Here is a 22,282-nt window from a genome sequence, read left to right as displayed (position 1 = left end):
TGGGGTACTCGCAAGTGTCAATTCCATCGTGTAAAAGATAGCATATTGTAATTATTTTAGAATGGGAACTGATGAAAAACAATGACAACCAGCCAAGCTAGATACACAAGTGTGGACACGCTACGTTCCTCATTGTAGAACGTGAGCGAGGAATGCAGCGGTGAGATCAGTGGGGATGGTGACGGTGACTTTTTGGATGGTTGAGAAATAGAACAGCTGAGAACTGAGACTCAAAGAACAACAATGATCATTTGATAGAATTGGTTGCGTCTGAACAAGACAATAACACTTAATGTCTGGAGAGAAGAATCGGGCTCTGTCAAGGAGAAAATTGTGAGGCGCATGCCATGGACAGTGCCGGTGATGGAGAATATATATACACACTAATTCCAGCAATTGCACCACAGAGAAGCCAAGAAAAGGGTGGTTGGGACAGAAGGCATGTTCAAGATTAGAACGGAGGAGGGGAAGATGCAATATATGAGGACGAGTAAAGCAGATGAAGCAAGTCTTGTCCAAGGCCAGAAAAGATGGGAGCTAGAAATTTGTTTGGAGTCTTAATGTTGCTGTGTATTGCAGAGGTCCACAAGATGTCATCAGATACCCGCTCTTGTGTTGCCAGAGAAGGGAGAGTGGATAACAACAGTACAGCATTTGACCTCTACCTTACAAATTAGATCATGGACATTGCTGAATCGGATACATGATTGGAGCTTTTTGGGCATGTACGGAATGGAATGCTGAACATTTGCAAACTAAAATGTGGAAACCAGTTGACGTGACTGAAATTAAAGCTACCGTCTGGCTGGAGCCTACCGCTCTGCTCGTTAACCTTTCTAAGAGCTAGTGGGCACTGAAGATGGACATTTTCTGTGCTACAATAAGCATCTGGAGATTCAAAACCTTCGTTTCATTCGGTTTTTAAAAACATCAGAATGTGATCTCGAGCAACAAGCAAGTGGCGGCATTTTACGGCTCATCCACCAAATTTCTGCATCGCGAAATGACTGGTGAAGTTACACCAACCCTGAGGCAGCTCCATTTTATCAATGCATCAAGAACGAAACTGGTCAAGTATGGGACAGTGTTGGTGGTAGTAAATGTTAAACAAGATCTCACCATTGGAACCTCCTTTGCCAGTAGCAAAATATGATCATTGGTTTCTTACCCTTTTATCTGGCAACAAACTGACACTTTTTTTACAAGGAGTCATGTTTGCATTGACCACAATACCTGCGGTCGGAATGCAAACAAAAACAACTGATAATGTATGCACGCCAAAAAGCGCGTCATCTGGTCCAACACCATGTGAGACTAGGCTCTAAGGAAAGCTGTCTTGGGTGTGGACCAATCAATTTCAAGGACAGTGCATACATTATCAGAGTTGTTTTTTTGTTTGCATTCCGACCGCAGGTATTGTGGTCAATGCAAACATGACTCCTTGTAAAAAAAAAGGTCTCAGTTTGTTGCCAGATAAAAGTGTAAGAAACCAATGATCAAGATCTTCTCAATTCTAGATTTGAAGCTTTCGTGACTGCAAGGATCCATACTCTTTGGTTCTATTCGGTAAAGTCACGTAGTGATTTTTGTTTTATTTTTTACCTACGTGACTTTACCGAATGGAACCAGAGTAAAGATCTCAATCGACAGGTTTTACTCGAAGGCAGCCAGATGAACCAAGGGACGTGTCCAGCATTCTTATTTTATTTTACCCAGGTAAGGCCCACTGAGCTATACAGCATAGCTCTTTTTAAAGAGCGACCTGGCCACATAATAGCTCAACGAAGTCGCCTATGTGAAAATTTACAGCAGCCAACTACGCTAAACGCGTGATGTTTCTAAATGTGGAAGGGAAAAACTGGAGGATTCGCAGAAAAAGCCACGCGACCACGGGGAGAACGTGCAAACTCCAAATATGCAGTAGGCGTCGGGATCGAACCCACGACTTGTAAACCAGGCGAGGGAGATAACATCTCGCCACCTTAGCGCCCTCATGCCAGAGTTGTCAACCATGGTATGGCAGCAGCTGTAACGAAGAGAGTAGAAATTAGAAACCAGCAAGTGGGCATGTACACAGCGAAGTGCAACGCCAATAGGTGGCCCTTGATATTCTTAAGTCTGCTGGATGTGGCTGGTATTGAAGCCCTGGTAGTCTGGCTGTCCTGATAATCACAAATGGATGGCTTGGTAGCAAATTGGGCTGGCACCAAGGGTGTTCATGCGACAACTTGGTGAAAGTTTGGTTCTGGATTTCCTGCGCCATAAGCTACGTAACCCAAAAACGTTACAGAAGGGTGTAAAGGTGGTGGTTTGAGTTTGATTTGCTTGATATCCATTAATGTGTTTCCCAGCAAGAGCCTGCAGCCAAATGCAGGTGTTTCTTGTCTCACCTTTGACATCCTGTGGATATGATGCATGTGCCATGACGAGTGTCGTGTGATGCGAGTGTAAAATTCCACAACGATATATGAGAGTATTTTAAATCGTCATAATTCCCAGGGGCGCTTGTCATTGCTCTGAATGCGAGTCGTTCACATTGTACTTATTTCTAAGGATGGTTTTGTGGTGTTTTCTGACAATTAGGACTCTTAGTGTGGTGTCAATTGAACCAAAATGATCAATGTGCGTTTGCAAAGTGCAGCATTGAATAATGCATCATAATACTGTTTAATGCCTGCTTGTGACCCAGTGTCGTGTGTGACTTACAGTTGAGTTAAAGCATTAGTTTTGTGCATGGATAAATGTAATAAATACTGTACACTCTGCTAATTAGTTTATTAAGTAATCATTTTGGTTAATAAAACATATACCTTATTTAAATGTTGACCTGTCTGAACCGTGTCTTTTATATGATGGCCTCAACTCTTGTTCAATAATGTGCTCTTGATGCGGTTTGGTTGGACCCCAGATAACTGGGGAACGGGCGTTTCGCCATGTGACCAGTATCAGGGTCGGTGAATCCGGGACTGAAACACGTACAACGGTAAATAGAAAAAGTGGATAGAAGCCAAAGTTTTTGGGCCGTTAAAGGATACCCAATGTGTCAAGTTGGTTATTTCGGTAAAGTCACGTAGAAGGGAAACAAAATAATAAAAATATAAAAAAATAAAATTCTCACGATGTTTCGACTGCAACACAAGCAATCATTTTTTTCTTGCTGTGGTTTTCACACCTGATGATTGCGTATGTTGCAGTCGAAACGTGAGAATTTTATTGTTTCCCTTCTACGTGACTTTACCGAAAGAACCAAGAATATGAATCCCTGCAGTCACGAAAGCTTTAAATAAAAATTTGATACCCAATGTGTCAAGTTGGTCTTGCTATGTGCTATACACAAGGGTTCTGCAACCAAAATAACGAGCCATTTTTTTCGAATTCTGTATAAAGTTTAATATTTCAAGAGCCGCATTGCACGTGACGAAGCACACAACGTCACGAAGCCGTCCGTAAAGAGTCCGCACGCTGCTCTGGAGACGCGTGTTGCCGACTCCTATGCTCGATGATGAAGAGGGAACGCGAAACTGGCACTGTTAATGCACGTGGTTTAAGGTGCAAAGCCACCGCATTCAACGTGACTCTAAGTATGCCCGGTGTGGTGGAGGACAAGTAACAAACATTGCCAATTAATTACATTGGTTTGATATAATAAATGGTTTTATATAGCGACGGTTAATGCGAATTGCATCTCGCAATCACTTGAATCACGGATAAGCTAGAGAGCAGCAGGCCAGGCGTGGAGCTGGTACCAACAATTGCCCAAGCTCTGCAGCCCTCTATTAACTCAAAATCAGCGTCGTGGAGAATAATAAAAAAAAGGTTTTTGGGCTGGATCGCGTAAATATAAATATGTCGCAACCCTCCACCACCCAACACGGCCAGTAAGGTTTGTCACGTAAACAAAACGTGCCAGTTGGTATACTACTTCAGCCGACGGACGTGTTTGAGAGTAAATCCACAACATTTACCATTTGAGTACGACTTCGCTGGCAATTACATCCAGCATCATCGGGCGATTCGCCGGATTAGTGCTGGATGTAATTACCGGCGAAACGTCAGACTAAAATAGTAAAAGTTGCGGATTTACTCTCCAACACAACGATGGGGTGAATTATATTACGCTATACACTACACTAGTACGGTAACTAATTTGCAAGTTTTGTTTACGTGACAAACCTTACTGGCTGCGTTGCGTGGTGGAGGGTTACGACACACGATCCAAGCCAAAAACCTTTATTGTGAATAATATTGGTCGCAAAATCCGACGTTAAACTGTCATGAAGAATATCGATTAAAAATTAAATGAGTAGACAAGATCTCCACTTCCGTTTCCACGTAAAAAATAATGTAAGATTATTTTATACAACCTTAGCCAACATGGCCGTTTGGGAGTATTGTAGCGGCATTGAGTCAATGCAAACTGGACTGGTTTGAGTATTGTCTTGTACTTACCACCCACATTACGAGACAAACAATGTCAGCAGTTTTTTTTAATATATGGGGCCGCCCATAAATGACGTCACGCACCTAGTGGGGGGGGAGGGGGTCAGACATTTGTGACGATGTGTGACGAGAGGGGGAGGGGGTTTGAGAAATGTGACGTCACATCAAAATGCGCAACTTTAAATAAATATAAACAATAGAATTGTTATAACAACACTAATTTTGAGTAATTTTCATTATTAACTATTTAATTATTTAAAGTTACTAAGGTCACCTTTTTCTTATTCCATGAAGGAGCATTTTGCTTCTCCATGGGAGAATGGAGAAGCATACATTTTTTTAAAATGGTTATTAAACATTTAAATTTTAATGATTCTACCAGGGCTTTTCATTCTGTGGAATGAATATGATTGTTATAATTGTACTCTCCATTTTGCTTCGTTTTACGACAAAGTTTCAAGTCTTTTTTATAGTTATAATTACTTTTAATATTTTATAATTATAAGAGTGATTGCAATATAATATTCTGAACATCTGCAGTTTTAGTTAGACGTTAAATATTTTCAAGTTAATTTTATGCTAAATTTCAGCTTTCCAACGCCTCCTTTTTAATAAATGTTTTCTCCTACAACATCAGAGTGCAGCGCCACATTAAATACGCACTACAATGACAATAGCTTAAAGTGATTTGAAGCATGTTTAATTTTCAAAATGGAAATATGGTTTTGGGGGGGAGGGGGGCAGAGCTTTGTGACGTCATATTTGAGGGGGGTCTGACTTTTTGTGACGCCGTGTGACGAGGGTCAGAAATCGGCCAAAGTCGCGTGACGTCATTTATGGACGGCCCCTTATACATAACTCCTCAACCTTTACAAATATAGCAACATGGGTTCACGTTTTGTGATGCGTTGACAGCGGTGCATAAACACAACAAAATAATTCGACGCCATCATCAACGCTGCCTTGAATGGAAATATAACCGCCAATGTTTGGGCAATGGCTCTTCTGCATAGCACAGAGCTATCGTCTATATACTCCACAGCTGTCAACCCCTTATCAGTCCCCTACCTTATTACAGACCATTTCAGACCGTATTGGTCCCCCCGTGTCCCTTATCAATCTCAACGTTCATCCAAAAAAAAGTTCCATCACAAGGGAGAAACACAAACAAATTGACAAAAAAAATGATTTAACTCAATTTCCCTGTACAAGAATACGGGCAAACCGGATTGGTTGGCAGGTATGATGAGCCTAGAACAGTGATATAAAGGTAAATTGCTCGAAACGTCACCTAATAGTCCCCATTGCGCTCTTGACAAATGTGTTGATTGTTGGTTGTTGTACATGGTTAAGAAACCGGGTGGTTTCGCTGTTCGCACTGAGACACGTGCACACGATCCGTGATCAAATCACCCCAAATGACCCCAGAAATCTCGGCAGCTGCGACCGTGGGTGACCAGCCATGCACCCGCAGCAGATCGCGATCGGCTGTCCCGGGACGACGTGATGGACAGTAACAGAAAAGAAACGCTTTTTTTTGTATACTCTTTGGCTCTTTCGGTAAAGTCACGTAGTTAGAAATAAAATTAAAACAAATCACGGCGTTTCCATCGCAACACAAGCGATCGAAACGTCGTGATTTGTTTTAATGTTATTTTATTTCTAACTACGCGACTTTACCGAAAGAATCGAAGAGTATGGATTCCTGCGGTCACGAAAGCTTCAAGTCAAGATTTCACCTTTAATGTTTAAAGCGCCCCCTAACGCGTCAGCGTGCGCTTTGTGTGGCGTGGTTATTTTTTTTGATTGTTTGTTACGTACGCACTGAAGGAAAACGTCGGAAAATCACGTGGGTAAGCGGATAATACTTCATGTCTCTGCGGGAAAAGTATTTGTGTTGTACACAACCAATCAAGCTACACGGCCTTTTGGGAGCGCATCGTTTCAGCAGGATTGATTTTTCAACATTTAATCACTTTAAAAAATGCAAAAAAAAATTGTAACACTTCTGAGAATTTGCAACAACACCACGATAAATGCGCCCTCCGGGCTCTGGAGACAACCGGGAGAAGATCCAGGCCACGCGTTGACGATGATGGCGAACAAGTTGAGACCCTTTTAAAGCTATTAACGTCACATTTGTTATCATGTTACAGTGTATTATTAGCCGTTATTTTTCCCCATGTAAGTGTTAAACCATTTTTTTAAGTACCCTGCACATTGTCTGGTGCCCCAATTGTAGCCGACAGTGCACCCAGCGTCATACCACGAGACGAACAATCCAAATTGGATCTCTGGTTGAACAGTGCCAATCCCTTTGGGTTAGAAAACGCCCCACGAAAGTGTAGAGACTCCTTACGAACGATTCGGTTCCAGGTCTGTTCGTACTCCTGTCGATTCCAAACACGTACGGCATGTGCACTAAATATGGGGAATAGCTTTAAAAGTAGTATAATCTCCTGTAGATGTCACTGGTTCCTCACGTTCTGCAGATGTATATGCCACTGGTTCTTCACGTTCTGCAGATGTACATGCCACTGGTTATTCGCGTTCTACATATGTAGATGCCACTGGTTCTTCACGTTCTGCAGATGTAGATGCCGCTGGTTCTTTGCGTTCTGCAGATGTAGATGCCACTAGTTCTTCATGTTCTGTAGATTCCACTGGTTATTCGCGTTCTGCATATGTAGATGCCACTGGTTCTTCACGTTCTGCAAATGTAGATGGCACCAGTTATTTGTGTTCTGTAGATGCCACTGGTTGTTCACGTTCTGCAGATGTAGATGCCGCTGGTTCTTCGCGTTCTACAGATGTAGATGCCACTGGTTCTTCGCGTTCTGGAGATGCCACTGGTTCTTCACGTTCTGCAGATGCAGATGCCAATGGTTCTTCACGTTCTGCAGCTGTAGTGAGGGAAAAAAGTATTTGATCCCCTGCTGATTGTGTGCGTTTGCCCACTGACAAAAAAATGATCAGTCTATAATTTTAATGGTAGGTTTATTTGAACAGTGAGAGACAGAATAACAACAAAATCCAGAAAAACGCATGTCAAAAATGTTATAAATTGATTTGCATTTTAATGAGGGAAATAAGTATTTGACCCCCTCTCAATCATAAAGATTTCTGGCTCACAGGTGTCTTTTATACAGGTACCGAGCTGAGATTAGAAGCACACTCTTAAAGGGAGTGCTCCTAATCTCAGCTTGTTACCTGTATACAAAACACCTGTCCACAGAAGCAATCAAGATTCCAAACTCTCCACCATGGCCAAGACCAAAGAGTTCTCCAAGGATGTCAGGGACAAGATTGTAGACTTACACAAGGCTGGAATGGGCTACAAGACCATTGCCAAGCAGTTTGGTGAGGTGACAACAGTTGGTGCGATTATTCGCAAATGGAAGAAACACAAAAGAACTGTCAATCTCCCTCGGCCTGGGGCTCCATGCAAGATCTCACCTCGTGGAGTTGCAATGATCATGAGAACGGTGAGGAATCACCCCAGAACTACACGGGAGGATCTTGTCAATGATCTCAAGGCAGCTGGGACCATAGTCACCAAGAAAACAATTGGTAACACACTACGCCGTGAAGTACTGAAATCCTGCAGCGCCCGCAAGGTCCCCCTGCTCAAGAAAGCACATATACATGCCCGTCGGAAGTTTGCCAATGAACATCTGAATGATTCAGAGGACAACTGGGTGAAAGTGTTGTGGTCAGATGAGACCAAAATGGAGCTCTTTGGCATCAACTCAACCCGCTGTGTTTGGAGGAGGAATGCTGCCTATGACCCCAAGAACACCATCCCCACCGTCAAACATGGAGGTGGAAACATCATGCTTTGGGGGCGTTTTTCTGCTAAGGGGTCAGGACAACTTCACCGCATCAAAGGAACGATGGACGAGGCCATGTACCGTCAAATCTTGGGTGAAAACCTCCTTCCCTCAGCCAGGGCATTGAAAATGGGTCGTGGATGGGTATTCCAGCATGACAATGACCTCAAACACACGGCCAAGGCAACAAAGGAGTGGCTCAAGAAGAAGCACATTCAGGATCCTGGAGTGGCCTAGCCAGTCTCCAGACCTTAATCCCATAGAAAATCTGTGGAGGGAGCTGAAGGTTCGAGTTTCCAAATGTCAGCCTCGAAACTTTAATGACTTGGAGAAGATCTGCAAAGAGGAGTGGGACAAAATCCCTCCTGAGATGTGTGCAAACCTGGTGGCCAACTACAAGAAACGTGTGACCTCTGTGATTGCCAACAAGGGTTTTGCCACCAAGTACTAAGTCATGTTGTTGTTATTCTGTCTCTCACTGTTCAAATAAACCTACCATTAAAATTATAAACTGATCATTTCTTTGTCAGTGGGCAAACGTACAAAATCAGCAGAAATCAATACTTTTTTCCCTCACTGAAGATGCCACTGGTTCTTCACGTTCTGCAGATGTAGATGCCACTGGTTCTTCACGTTCTGCAGATGTAGATGCCACCACCGCCATCTATTGCGCGGCGGTTGAACTTACGACTGTCGGTCCGAACAGGCAACTGGACATACGGGGACAGGTTTTTTCGTATCTCTGAAAGTTTGTAAGTCGAATGTGCGTAAGTAGCGGAGTCGATATCTATTAAGTGACGTCTGGTCCACACACAATAGGGGCAGCACTTTGCCACCTGCATTGCCACATAACGTGACAGACCAATATTTTACAACAAAAAATTCGAGCTGTAATTTAACCAAAATTCAGTGGAGAATCAAATCGCGCAAATTTGTGCGTGCGGTCATTGGTGACCTGGCCGGAACCATCAACTGCATTTGAGAACCGCTTTAATAACAGGTGAGTGCTTACATTTGAACCCAGGATCTCACTTGTCATTGGCACCAGCTAAGTGCCCTGACGTCTGAACTAAGTGCTCCACACCTCCAAACATGAGCAACATTATTATTTTTTGTTTGTTTTATAACTTCCCAGCTGCGCTCTAAATCCGGGGAAGCAGATTTTTTTGTTTTCTTCTTCTTCAGGAAAGTGAAATTACTATTCACTTTGTGATCTGGGCAGCAAACTCATCAATGGCTAACTCGTCGTGCAAGGTTTAACAATCATATGGATGGATTGATTGAGTCACCTCCTCTGTCCTCCTAAACACAGACAAAAGGAAACGTATCGTATTCAAGCTTTTTTTTTTAATTGCGATCGTCATTTTAACATAATAATCTTTGAAGTATAATTTGGGGGGGGGGGGGGGGGAGGGTTAATATAATAAGTGCATGTCAGTGCCTTATTGTAATATTCATAACGCCAGTCAAAATATTGTCCAGCAGGATCCAGGTCCATTGCATTCGTCACCGTCATTCGGATGCACAATCTACATCTCCAATCAAAACTGCCTCATGGCACAAGCCGATTGATTGATTCACCATTGGTCAAAATGCAACCGCAGGCGCGTAACATTTGAGGTAATAGCACACATTACAATTATAATAAAAACAGTATCAGATTTTTAAACCAGGTACTGGGCAGTGTTACTCATAATCAAAACAAAATCCACAATTGGAAATCGGGAAACGTCGGTTTTTTAAACCAGCTACTGGGCAGTGCCACCCATAATAAAACCATAATAAAACCCACAATTAAATTACAATTATAAAACGGCGTCAGATGTTATGAACCAGGTACTGGGCAGTGAGTGCCACGCCTTTCTCAACTGAAACTCTTCGCGAAAAATTCATGTTTTTTTTTAGTTTAACGAGATTGAGAACTCAATGAGGCCCATCATTAGGACGAGTCTCATGTGCAAGAGTGAATTGGGGCGTTAAGTCTGGCAGTAACGGTGGGGGAGGAGGGGGAGGGGCGACGATTGCTGCTGTGGTGCACGATCCCAAATGATCAACACTTGGGACCCTGGCGCTCGCACACGCGATGGCCTGCTCCAGCAAATGACGTCGGCGGATGTTGTGACGTCCGCCGTGAGTTATTGCCGTGCCCCATTATCATCGGAGGTAACCCGTTTCACGGTTCCGAGACGTCTGCGAGTGGCAGGGTGGGTGTGTCCTGTTCATCGTCGATCTCGCAACGTGGAAGAGGCTCAGCGTTAATTTTATTTAGAGAGGCGTAGTAGCGCCGTTGCTTTTAAAGACGTCGTTACTCACCGCGGAGAACCTCAGCGACACGACCGCCAAACTGTGCCGCACGTCCTCCCGCATGGCCTTGCGGGAGCCTCGGTATCGATAACGTTCTTTAATTTCAGAAGAGCTGATGACATACGCGTACGTCATCGGAACGGGAAAGGGTTAATATACCGACAGTAAATAACCAGGGCAGCCAGTGGATTATGAACCGTGAACCCTCTGCGACAAGTGCTGGATGCGCTACCACGGATCTCCACTCTGCCATCCCTGCTCTCCTTAAACAGATCCTGTTGAGATCACAAAACATCACGTGTGAACATAGATACAACCGTAGAAATGTTTACGCTTGAGATACCGTTAATTTCTTTAGGGCGTAACTTGTGACGTGTAAACCTTGCTGCCGACCCCTTTGTCCGCTGGCCGAGTTGGCCCTTGACAGAGAGCTGCATCGCTCGCTGGGATGCACTCGGCAACACACACTTCTGAACGTCTGAGGACCACGACCATTGCCCGTGAAAAGTACCACGTCAAACCGAGACGGTCACCGCATCATCATGCGCTCTCAGATGCGCTTCTTGCGACCGTCTGGAACCGCTCTTCCCTCCGACATTAGGAAGCCACTCGGAGCTACGCACACTTTTAAACCATCGAGATTGAAAACTCGCTTGCTTACAACCGCTTGTTGTGTTTAGTTTGTTGTCCTTCGCCAGCACCTACAATTAGCGCCGTTGGCTACGTACCGCAACGAAAGAAGTTCAACGTACATGCACCGTGTGTGACATGTACGACACAACTCATGATCAACTCTGTGAACAAAGTCTCCCAACTGACAGTCCCCAAGTCACCCAGCACGCTTCCGCCGTGCGTCACTTCTCGGCCGTCGTCGCCTGCTGAAATGAAACATCAAAGTAGAAACGCACTGCACGCGCCTCACGGTTGATAAACACAGCCCAAGTAACGGAGACTCGAGGCTGCGGATTGAAATGAACGCAGATATCTTGTGAATGTGTCTGTGTGTGTGCGTCACAACGTGACGTACAGAGCACCGATTCTGTTAAGGCAGATGTGTGTGTGTGTATGTACGTGTGTGTACGGTGGGGTACGGTGGGGGTACGGTGGGGAGCGGTGGTGCAGCAGTCAGGGTGCTGGGCTACGAACCAGTGACGATTATCTGAACCGGTCATGGGCCTCCTCTAGGTCGACTCAGCCTCAAATGGGTACCCAGTGCGGTGTGTAAACATCGCCACTGGAGAGACAAAGGCGGCCAGGTGTGGTGTTGGCCACCCACCCCCTCGTGTGCCGTGCCGGCCTTCATAGGTGCTCGCTAACAGCACTTGCCCCAAGTCTGTTAAAGCTACACGGGGGATCTTTGTCTTTGTAGATCAACTCAGCCTGAAATGGGTAGCGGAGGGGTGGGGGGGGAAAGACACAGGAGCATAGAATTAAAGCACGATCGTTAAATTGTGCTGCGCTGCTAACCCACGGTGGCTAGGAGATGTTAACTACTTCGCCCGGTATGAAGGAGGTCGTGGTTTTCGATCCCAACTCCGACGCCTGCTGCTGTATATATCTGGAATTTGTGTGTCTCTCCGCTCCCTGTGCTTCGCGTGGAATTTTTTCCAGCTCTCCCGGGTTTTTCCCCCCACATTTAGAATCAACATCACGCGTCTAAGAGCATTTGGCTGCCATAGACGATGATGAGCCACTTCGCCGAGCTATCATATGCCGATGGCCGGGTGTCGCTTCTGAAAAAGAGCTTCGCGGCGCTGGTAAAATAAAATATTTACAAATAAAAAATCAAGTTTGTCAGTTTACCAACGCTCCCCCGCTGTAAAAAGCCGTGTTTTGGCCCAGTGCGGCGGCGGCGGCGGCGCTCAGTTGGCAAACGAGTCTCCCATGGGCAGCCACAGGTTCTTGCACTGCGTGGCGTGGTACAGGAACTCCTCGCCCCGGCCGCACTCGGCGCTCGCCCAGTCGCGCTCCACGCCGTAGTTCACCCACGTGCGCTTCAGGTTGCCTGCGGAGGCCATCTCCACGAACTTGCTGCCCTGCGATCCGGCGAGCGTGGGGGCACAGCAGCAACAACAACAACAAAAGTGGGGGAAAAAAATATATACGGTAGTTTTGCAACGCGCGGGCATACGCACGCATTTATTTGCGCTGAAAAAGTTACATTATTTATCTGGACCCAAGAATTAATCAAACTTGACGTGCTGAATAAAAGTGGGCGGTTTTCCTTTAGATATGTCGAAGGGAATTTTTGCAAGCCTACCCCGCTTTTATTCGGCACATCAAATTTGATTAATTCTGGGGTAAAGATAATTTATTTTCTACCTTTGAGTGCAAATAAAAGTGTGTGCATTGGCAAACTTATTTTTTGTGACCAATTTTTTTAAAAAAAATCTGCATTTACTACTATAGTTACCCAATAATGTCAGTGTGTAATGTGCCTGACGTCACTCCACGTCAACCAGCCCCCCCTCAATAATCATGAACTGGTGACGTCCTCCAAATAATTAACGGGTGACGTCACTCCACATGGGTGGGGGGCGAGGCGCCTCCTCCCCCCTTCCTCGGCGTCAACTCACAACCCTCACTACAAAGGCAGAACCCTCACGTCACGTGATCTCCGTGACGCTGTTGAGACATCGAAGTAAAAAGGACGCCGTGATGAACAAGGGATTATAACCTTTAAATGAAATAAATCTGTGTCACCGCGGCCTTACAAATTGCACAACGAATTAATGCAGTGAATATCACGTGCTTTTCGCATGCAAGTTTCATATTTACTGCAATACACCCATCCTGAGACAGGCAAAAGGCTAGTATGTACATATTCATTCTAGGATCACAACACAGACAACAACAACAGTTCATTATTGTCTGTATAATTCTAATATTTTAAATAGTGGAATAAAAAAACAGAAGTAAAAAGAAACACGATGAGCCCCTGGATCGGTCGGACCTGGACCGGTTTTTGAAACGAAATCTCAAATTGTCACGCGAGAGAACGAGGACACTGTGGGTCGAAGACTTTGGCTCGCTAGGCTTCGTAGATCCGAAGACATTACGCGTCAAAGATTTAAACAGATATATAGGGAAAGTTAAATAAAAGCGCGGAATAAAAACGAAAATGCAGTGCGGCCCCCTCCCATTTCGTGAGACGCGAAACGCCTCTGGATAGTTTTTTCGGTCAGAAATATTGGGGGCCGCCACGATGGCTAGGAGATGTTAACTACCTCGCCTGGTATACAGGAGGTCGTGGGTTCGATCCCAAACCCGATGCCTACTGTATATTTGGAGTTAGCGTGTCTCTCTCTCTCTCCATGGTAGCGTGGATTTTTCTCCAGGTCACCCGGTTTTCCCTCCGCATTAGGAATCAACGTCACGCGTTTAGAGTATTTGGCTGCTACACATTTCCACATGATGACCCACTTCACTGAGCTATCATTTGTTAATAGCCAGGTCGCTTCTGAAAAAGAGCTCTATAGCTGCGGGGACCTTAGCTGGTAAAATAAATATATTAGTTTAGTTCATGCCTCCCTGCTCATCCTGCCGATCCGAGGCAAAGGCAAGGTCGTACCTGCTCACTGCCGAAGTACCACATGGCCTGCACGTCCTGGTGCTCCGCCAGGTACTTGGTCAGGTGGTCCCGCGAGCCGGTCAGGATGTTCACGACACCGGCGGGCAGATCGGACGTGTCGAATACCTGTGCACGCACACAACAGTAGCTTCCCCCATCAACTTTTCACAATCTAAGGTTGGCGGCAGGGCATCCCCGAGGGAGGGGGGTGGGGGGAGTGGTTTCTACCCCGACCGTCCGTTGACTCTGTCCCACGATTGAGGCCTCAAGCTCGCGTCAAGAACAGCCTGGAACACGCGGCCTTGTCTGGTTGCGTGTCAACGTGACGAGGGAGATTTTGTTTGTCTCTTCGCTGTTGCGCGTTTCTCCTTAACCTGCCAGCGCGAGTTTTTGTTTCCTAATGCTCACGCTCGACCCACCGAGCGAGTCTGCAGAGGGTTTTCGAGGTTAGATTCCCGCAGCCCCTGGTTAATTTTCAAATGGGGGGGGGGGGGCAACCTCTCCAGCAATGAAAAAACGATAGGAGTTTTTATTCTGACGCGTGTGCGGCGATGGCGAGGTGTCGAGTTCGAACCGCGTGGTGTGATCGGCACCGCGCTCGCTGGAGGTGTCGATGCCTTCAGGCAAGTCGTGGACTCTGTAGACGCAACTGCGCACAATTCTGTGAGTCGCTTATAACCGCATTGCCGTTACTTATTGCCAATTATGGACTCGGACTATTGTCCTATCATCTCATAGAGTCCCTGGCACGTAATAATATGCTACACAGTGGCAGTGGGGGTCGCAAAATGGCGATTTATTACTAATAAACCTAAATGATCCGATCGAAATGAGGGATTTCGATCGGATCATTGGGGGAGGGGGGGGGGGCATGTGCCACCACCCCCCCCCGCACTGGCTCCGCCAATGGACTACAGGCATCCCATGCACGAGCACGTACATGCAAACATTCACCAATTAAAATAGTCTCACGCCCTCAATGGACTAATTGAATCGTGCACGTGACGGAAAAAATAATACTCTCCGTTGAAATATCTTGCGGGCAAACGGAGCGTGTGGAGAGGCGGTGCAGTGGCTGGCACGCCGCGCTATGAACGCGGCAACCTGGCTTCGATTCCCTGCCGCTGGGAACATCAGTTGGCGAGCGTTGCGGACTGGTGCTGGGTGCCCGCTTACCCAACCCGCAGTGACCGACGTGATGCAGCGCTGCTAAAAACAACCTCCGTGACCCACGTGGCTCAGCGGCGAGATGTTAACTACCTCGCCCGGTGTGCAGGGGGTCGTGGGTTCGATCCCGACCCCGACGCCCGCTGTATATTTGGAGTCTGCGATGTGTCTCTCTCTCTCTGTCTCTCTCCCCCTTTTGGCCGTGTGGATTTTTGTCGGCGTCCTCCGGTTTTTTGACCTCCATATTTAGAATCAACAGCGCGCGCGTTTTAAGAGCGTTTGGTTGCGATAAATATCCACGTGGCGAGCCGCTTCGTCGCGCGAGCATTTGTGACAGCCCGGGTCGCTTCTGAAAAAGATCTCAACAGCTCAGTGGGCCTTCACCTGGGTAAAATAAAATAAAATAAAAAAAAACAGTGGCCGCCGACGGGCACCCCCCGCCCACCTGATAGAAGTCGAGCGCGGGCAGCGGGTGTCTCTCGCTGGGCACGATGACGACGGCGTTGCCCCTGACGATGGCCGCCGCGAAGAGGCTCACGAAGGCGAGCAGCGGCCTCTCGTCGGGGCACGCGACGGCCACCACGCCCACGGGCTCGCGCACCATCACCGTCGCCCCGTACAGCGTCGTCTCCTGCACGCACGCAACGCCAAACGGCACACGGAGGGGGTGGTGGTTTTTCAGCGCGCGCGCCAAACTCTTTGCCGCGAGCAAGAAGGCTCGCGTAGAGGCACTTCTACCGCGGTGGCTAGGAGATGTTAACTACCTCGCCTGGTATGCAGGGGGTCGTGGGGTTCGATCCCGACCCTGACGCCTGCTGCTGCTGTATTTTTGGAGTTTGCGTGTCTCTCTCTCTATCATCATCACGGTGGTTAGATGTTAACTACCTCACCTGGTATGCAGGGGGTCGTGGGGTTCGATCCCGACCCTGACGCCTGCTGCTGTATATATTTGGAGTTTGCATGTCTCTCTCGCCGTGCTCGCGTGGATTTTTCTCCGGGTTTTCCCTCCACATTTAGAATCAACATGCATTTAGAGTATTCGGCGGCTTTAAATATCCGCGCGATAGCCCACTTCGTTGAGCTATCAACTGTGGCCAGCAAAATAACTCCGTGGGCCTTACCTGGTAAAATTTAAATTGCCTATAGTTTTTTATTTACCAGCGCGACTTGCCAGCTTTCGAACCGCGAACCTCTGCAACAAGCGGACACGCGTTTTGTGCAAGCGCTGGCTCAACCGGTAAGTTCAGCGCCCTTGGCTGCCACCTGCATCAACGGATGCGGTTCCTCACGTGTCCATCGGCCCCCCGTGGTCAGCCACACCGGGTCATCACGTATTAAACCAGCACTGCTTGCCCTCCCCCCCCCCCCCCCTGTACTCACAAGCTCCGGTTCCCCACACATTCACAGTCCCTGGTTTGCCCCCTGTACTCACAAGCTCCGGTTCTCCACACATTCACAGTCCCTGGTTTGCCCCCTGTACTCACAAGCTCCGGTTCCCCACACATTCACAGTCCCTGGTTTGCCCCCTGTACTCACAAGCTCCGGTTCCCAACACATTCACAGTCCCCGGTTTGCCCCCTGTATTCACAAGCTCCGGTTCCCCACACATTCACAGTCCCTGGTTTGCCCCCTGTATTCACAAGCTCCGGTTACCCACACATTCACAGTCCCCGGTTTGCCCCCTGTACTCACAAGCTCTGATTCCCCACACATTCACAGTCCCTGGTTTGCCCCCTGTATTCACAAGCTCCGGTTCCCCACACATTCACAGTCCCTGGTTTGCCCCCTGTATTCACAAGCTCCGGTTCCCCACACATTCACAGTCCCTGGTTTGCCCCCTGTATTCACAAGCTCCGGTTCCCCACACATTCACAGTCCCCGGTTTGCCCCCTGTATTCACAAGCTCCGGTTCCCCACACATTCACAATCCCTGGTTTGCCCCCTGTACTCACAAGCTCCGGTTCCCCACACATTCACAGTCCCTGGTTTGTCCCCTGTACTCACAAGCTCCGGTTCCCCACACATTCACAGTCCCCGGTTTGCCCCCTGTACTCACAAGCTCCGGTTCCCCACACATTCACAGTCCCCGGTTTGCCCCCTGTACTCACAAGCTCCGGTTCCCCACACATTCACAGTCCCCGGTTTGCCCCCTGTACTCACAAGCTCCGGTTCCCCACACATTCACAGTCCCTGGTTTGCCCCCTGTATTCACAAGCTCCGGTTCCCCACACATTCACAGTCCCCGGTTTGCCCCCTGTATTCACAAGCTCCGGTTTGCTCTGCGCGCCAGCCCTGGTTGCCCCCCGCGCTGCCGCCGCCGCCCAGCGCGTGCCCACCTGCACGGTGCCGCCGTACTTGTCGCAGTAGGCCGCCCAGTGGAAGAGCCGTGTCACGCTCTCCTCCACCTCGTCCAGCGCGGCCGCCGGGGTCACGCCCGTCAGCGCCGCCAGCCGGCGCGCCACCTCGTCGCGCCGCAGCTCCAGGTTCTCCGCCATGTAGTACACCACCTGGGCACGGTTGTGGGCCGCACGCTTGCCCCACCTGCGCCATGTGAATACGGGGGGTGGGGGGGGGGGGGGAGGCAACCGTTCATTTAGTCCGCCCGTCGCGCGCGTATAAGCTGCCCTTGCTGCCGTACGCCGGCGTCTCGAGTGATTTGGTTGAGCCACGCATCGCGGCGAGAGGGGTGGGGGTGGACACGGTTGTTGGCGCCATTCCTTTGAGGGTCGCGGCCTTCGCTTCCAACGTCGACCGCGAACCTGACGCGCGCAAGTCGCTGGAGTTGGCGCACTGGGACGGGGCGACATGTCCACAAGAGTGACAGCCGGCGTCTCTTTCGAACTAAGCTCTCCATCGCGGGGGGTGACATTTCTGACAAAAAGTCGAACCGCCGGATGCCAAGAAGGCGTCCTTGGCGTCGCGCGCGGAAGGACTGCAGCCGATCCCGATCGGCTCGAAGCAATGCGGAGGCACCGGCGTGAAGACATCAATACAATACACCCTAATACCAGCGTTCTTCGCTAATTTTCACTTTCGCCGATAACACATCATCAGTGCGAGGGCCGCCACACACAACTGAAACCGCTGGGGGTTTGACAGCGGCACGACGATGGAGGGGGGGTGGTGGTGGTGGCGGCTACGTACCCGGGCGCGGCCTTGTGTGCCGCCTCGACCGCGTTGCGCACGTCCTTGCGGTTGCCGTCGGCGACGTAAGCGCTCACGCTGCCGTCGGGCGCCAGCACGGGCCTCGAGTACATCCCGTCTGGACGCTTCTGCGCCCCGCCGTAGTACAGCTTGTACGTGCGGTCCACGCTGCGCGGCGTGGCGGACGCGTGTACGCACGCACACGCACGCACACGCACGCACGTACGTACACACACGTGCGTACACACGCAGCGTGTCACAGCCGCGACCCACGCGCCGATACAGCGGGACAACACGAAGCGCAGCGAACCACACGGCACACGACGGACAAAAGTACGGCCGGGGTGAGTCTACTACTAAACTCTTTTTTTATTTTTTTATTTTACCAGGTAAGGCCCACTGAGCTACGTCAGCTCTCTTTCCAGAAGCGACGTGGCCACAAATTGATAGCTTAAGCCAAGTTGGCTTATCGTGCGGAAATGTATAGCAGCCAAATGTGGAGGGAAAAGCCGGAAGACCCAGAGAAAAAGCCGCACGACCACGGGGAGAAAATGCAAACTCCAAATATTCAGGCATCGGGGTCAGGATGGAAACCACGACCTCCTGTTTACTAGGCAAGGCAGTTAACATCCCACCACTGTGGCACCCACCCCGACTTATGAACGGGTTCCATTTCTAAGAGCCGTTTGTAAGTCGAACGGTTCGTACATCGGAACACAGTAATGCACTGTCTTTAAATGCACGTGTGGTAAGGTTTATAAAATGTGTTGCAGCTAAATAAAAAAAGGGAAGCATTGTTAAACTCATAAGAATAAATATCTACATTTGCATGTTACACTGTAAAAAAAAATACTGTACACATTTGCAAGTCGGAGGATTAAATAAAATATATTGGAAACTCGTTCATAGGTGCGGATTGTTCCTAAGTCGGGTGTTCGTAAGCCGGGCGTTCGTAAGTCTGGTGTTCGTAAGTAGGGTGTTCGTAAGTAGGGCGTTCGTAAGTCTGGTGTTCCTAAGTCTGGTGTTCGTAAGTCTGGTGTTCGTAAGTAGGGTGTTCGTAAGTCTGGTGTTCGTAAGTAGGGTGTTCGTAAGTCTGGTGTTCGTAAGTAGGGCGTTCGTAAGAAGGGCGTTCGTAAGTCTGGTGTTCGTAAGTAGGGTGTTCGTAAGTAGGGCGTTCGTAAGTAGGGTGTTCGTAAGTAGGGTGTTCGTAAGTCGGGTGTTCGTAAGTAGGGCGTTCGTAAGTAGGGCGTTCGTAAGTAGGGCGTTCGTAAGTAGGGCGTTCGTAAGTAGGGCGTTCGTAAGTCGGGTGTTCGTAAGCCGGGCGTTCGTAAGTAGGGTGTTCGTAAGTAGGGCGTTCGTAAGTCTGGCGTTCGCAAGTCTGGTGTTCGTAAGTAGGGCGTTTGTAAGTCTGGTGTTCGTAAGTCGGATGTTCGTAAGTCAGATGTTCGTAAGCCGGGCATTCGTAAGCCGGGCGTTCGTAAGTCCGGCGTTCGTAAGTCGGGGACTGCCTGCACAGCGCGTCTTGCGCGCACGGCGCATCGCGCGGCACCGCCGCCACGGCGCGGCACCGCCGCCACGGCGCGGCGCGACGTGCCTCGGGAGGAGCTGCTCGTGTGCCGTCACGGTGGGGCGTGCGACGGCGGCGGCCGTGCCGGGGATGGGCGCCACGTCGGCCCCGTAGGCGGCTCCGAACGCCGCGAGGTCCACGTTGCCGGGGTCGGGGCGTGCACGCTCCTCCCAGCGGGGCCGCACGTACTCGAACAGGCCCTGCCGCCACGACAGCGTGACGGGAGACGGGAACCAGCTCAGGATTTGCGTCCTTTCCAGTTTTTTCTTTCCATTCTCTTTCCCGAGCGAGCGTCGCGAGGCGCGGGGGCACGTCTCCTGTTTACAGCCTTCGATTTCCAGTGGGGGGGGAAATTCTACTTTGCTATGGCAGGGGTGAGTCGGACCAAAGGGCAACCGCTGTTGAATTCACCCCCTACCCCCCCCCCCCACCCTGCAAAGTGGTACTGATTTTATTGGCCCTCGCGCGGATGATGGGCTGAGTCAATCCCCAACCAGGATCTGAACCCGGAACTCTTCCGACTGCGTGCCGTTCGCTCTGCTGCCGAGCCACCCGGCTGGTAGTTCTGTTTCATTTTTCGGGGTGGAATCAGTGCTGCGGTGGTCAGCGCAGAGTGCTGCGAATCCAGGGAGCCGAGTTTGAATCCGAGCCACGGCTAACATCAGCGATGTGTGAACCAGATTCGCCGCCACCCCCTCCCACCTTCACCAAACCACATCGAGCAGTGTGGTGAAGTATGGTCAAACCACCCCGATGACCGAGATACGTGGGGAGCCTTTCATCCAGCGGTGGATTGACGAAAGGGCCGCACATTACATACATTACATATTGTTAAATAACCATTTATTTACCCGGGAAAGCCTCAACGACAGCTAAGATTACAAGGTCTCTCTTGCTTCATTTCCTCAATCACTGGGAACCATGAATTGCCGGCCCAGGAATGGCCCAGAAACCACACCAGGCCCTCCGTCCCCACGCTCAATGTGCCATCAGTCTCTGTGGGCTTAGGCCCTCCCTTTCTCAATCCCTCCCAATGCCCTCTAGGGCCAGGTAGGGTGTGCGGGTTAAGGAAGCGATCGTCACTCTTTTAAAAGTAAATAGTAAACACGTTAATAAAGTTTAATGTAGCCATTGGTTTGGTTGAACTAATTAAGGTCATAATCTGTTAAGCCTCCCTGTGCAGGGCAGGGTGAAACCTTCCTGGACAGGGCAGGGCAAGGCCTCCCTGCGCAGGGCAGGGCGAAGCCTCCCTGCGCGTCTCGCTCTCTCACCTCCTTGCCGCCGTCGCGCCCGAAGCCGCTGTGCCGATATCCCCCGAAGCCGGAGGCAGCGTCAAACATGTTGTGTCCGTTCACCCACACCGTGCCGGCTTTGATGCTGTCCACGCACACGCACGTGACGCACGTGACGCACACACGCACACACACGTGCTGAACACTGCTTGCGGAGTATGAAGTGGTGCAACGCACCATTGGGTGAAAAAAAGGTCAATTGAAGCGACCACAGAAGTTGCCGTACGACATTATTCTGGGGTCAGTTCTCGAGCCTCGTCCACACACGAGTCGACTCCCAACTGCGTAACTGGGACAACTGGCGCCAGGTGCGTTGGCTTGCACACCGCACGCTGAACCCTGTGACCCGTGTTCGATCCCTGAACAAGGCTAACATCGACGATGAGCGACGTACGAACAAGTTCCCAATCTCCCACCCCCTTGTCCCCCACCCGCCCTCCGCCACACCGTTTCACCAACCCGCACTCACCAGCGCGATGGAAATACGGTAAAATATGACAAAAATAACCCCGGTGACGGACACGGCATGGGGGAGAGGCCTTTGTCCAACAGGGGAACTGACAAAAAGCGCTAAGCAAACACCCGCACACGCACAAATAAACAAAAATCTGCCATGTTCATCGAAGCGGACTCACGACAAGGCGACCTCCAGAGCCAGGGAGAGTTTCTCTGTCCACACGCTCGCCGCCAAGCCGTACGGCGTGTTGTTGGCCAGTTCGACGGCTTCCTTCGCCGTGCGGAAGGGAAGCGCCACCAACACTGGCCCAAAGACCTGCAGCAATAGCGGCAATAACAGCCGCAGCAGTAGCGGCAGCAACAGTGGCAGCAGCAGCAACAGCAGCACCAGCATCAGCAACAGTGGTAGCATCAGCAACAGCAGCAACGGCACCAGCATCAGCAACAGTGGTAGCATCAGCAACAGCAGCAACGGCACCAGCATCAGCAACAGTGGTAGCAGCAGCAGCAA

At 49.4% G+C, this 22,282-nt stretch overlaps 1 protein-coding gene across 1 annotated transcript in view; it reads right to left on the bottom strand.

Moving 5' to 3' along the window:
* Positions 1–9,661: 9,661 nt before the first annotated feature.
* Positions 9,662–22,282, bottom strand: part of ALDH16A1 (aldehyde dehydrogenase 16 family member A1) — a 30,354-nt gene continuing 17,733 nt past the window's right edge. Inside the window, exons 10-17 of the mRNA XM_032958021.2 lie at positions 21,951–22,087; positions 21,295–21,400; positions 20,051–20,223; positions 18,457–18,624; positions 17,649–17,853; positions 15,758–15,943; positions 14,146–14,271; positions 9,662–12,610 (exon numbers count right to left, since the gene is read on the bottom strand). Coding sequence (XP_032813912.1) covers positions 12,437–12,610; positions 14,146–14,271; positions 15,758–15,943; positions 17,649–17,853; positions 18,457–18,624; positions 20,051–20,223; positions 21,295–21,400; positions 21,951–22,087 — 1,275 coding nt within the window. The 3' untranslated portion in view covers positions 9,662–12,436. The remainder of the gene's footprint in view (positions 12,611–14,145; positions 14,272–15,757; positions 15,944–17,648; positions 17,854–18,456; positions 18,625–20,050; positions 20,224–21,294; positions 21,401–21,950; positions 22,088–22,282) is intronic.

This window comes from Petromyzon marinus, chromosome 21 (assembly GCF_048934315.1).
Source record: "Petromyzon marinus isolate PM22_M1 ecotype Great Lakes invasive population chromosome 21, UKy_Petmar_22M1.pri1.0, whole genome shotgun sequence".
Lineage (NCBI taxonomy): Eukaryota > Metazoa > Chordata > Hyperoartia > Petromyzontiformes > Petromyzontidae > Petromyzon > Petromyzon marinus.
Note: the sequence above shows the minus strand (reverse complement) of the source record. Positions and strands in the feature narration are given on the sequence as shown.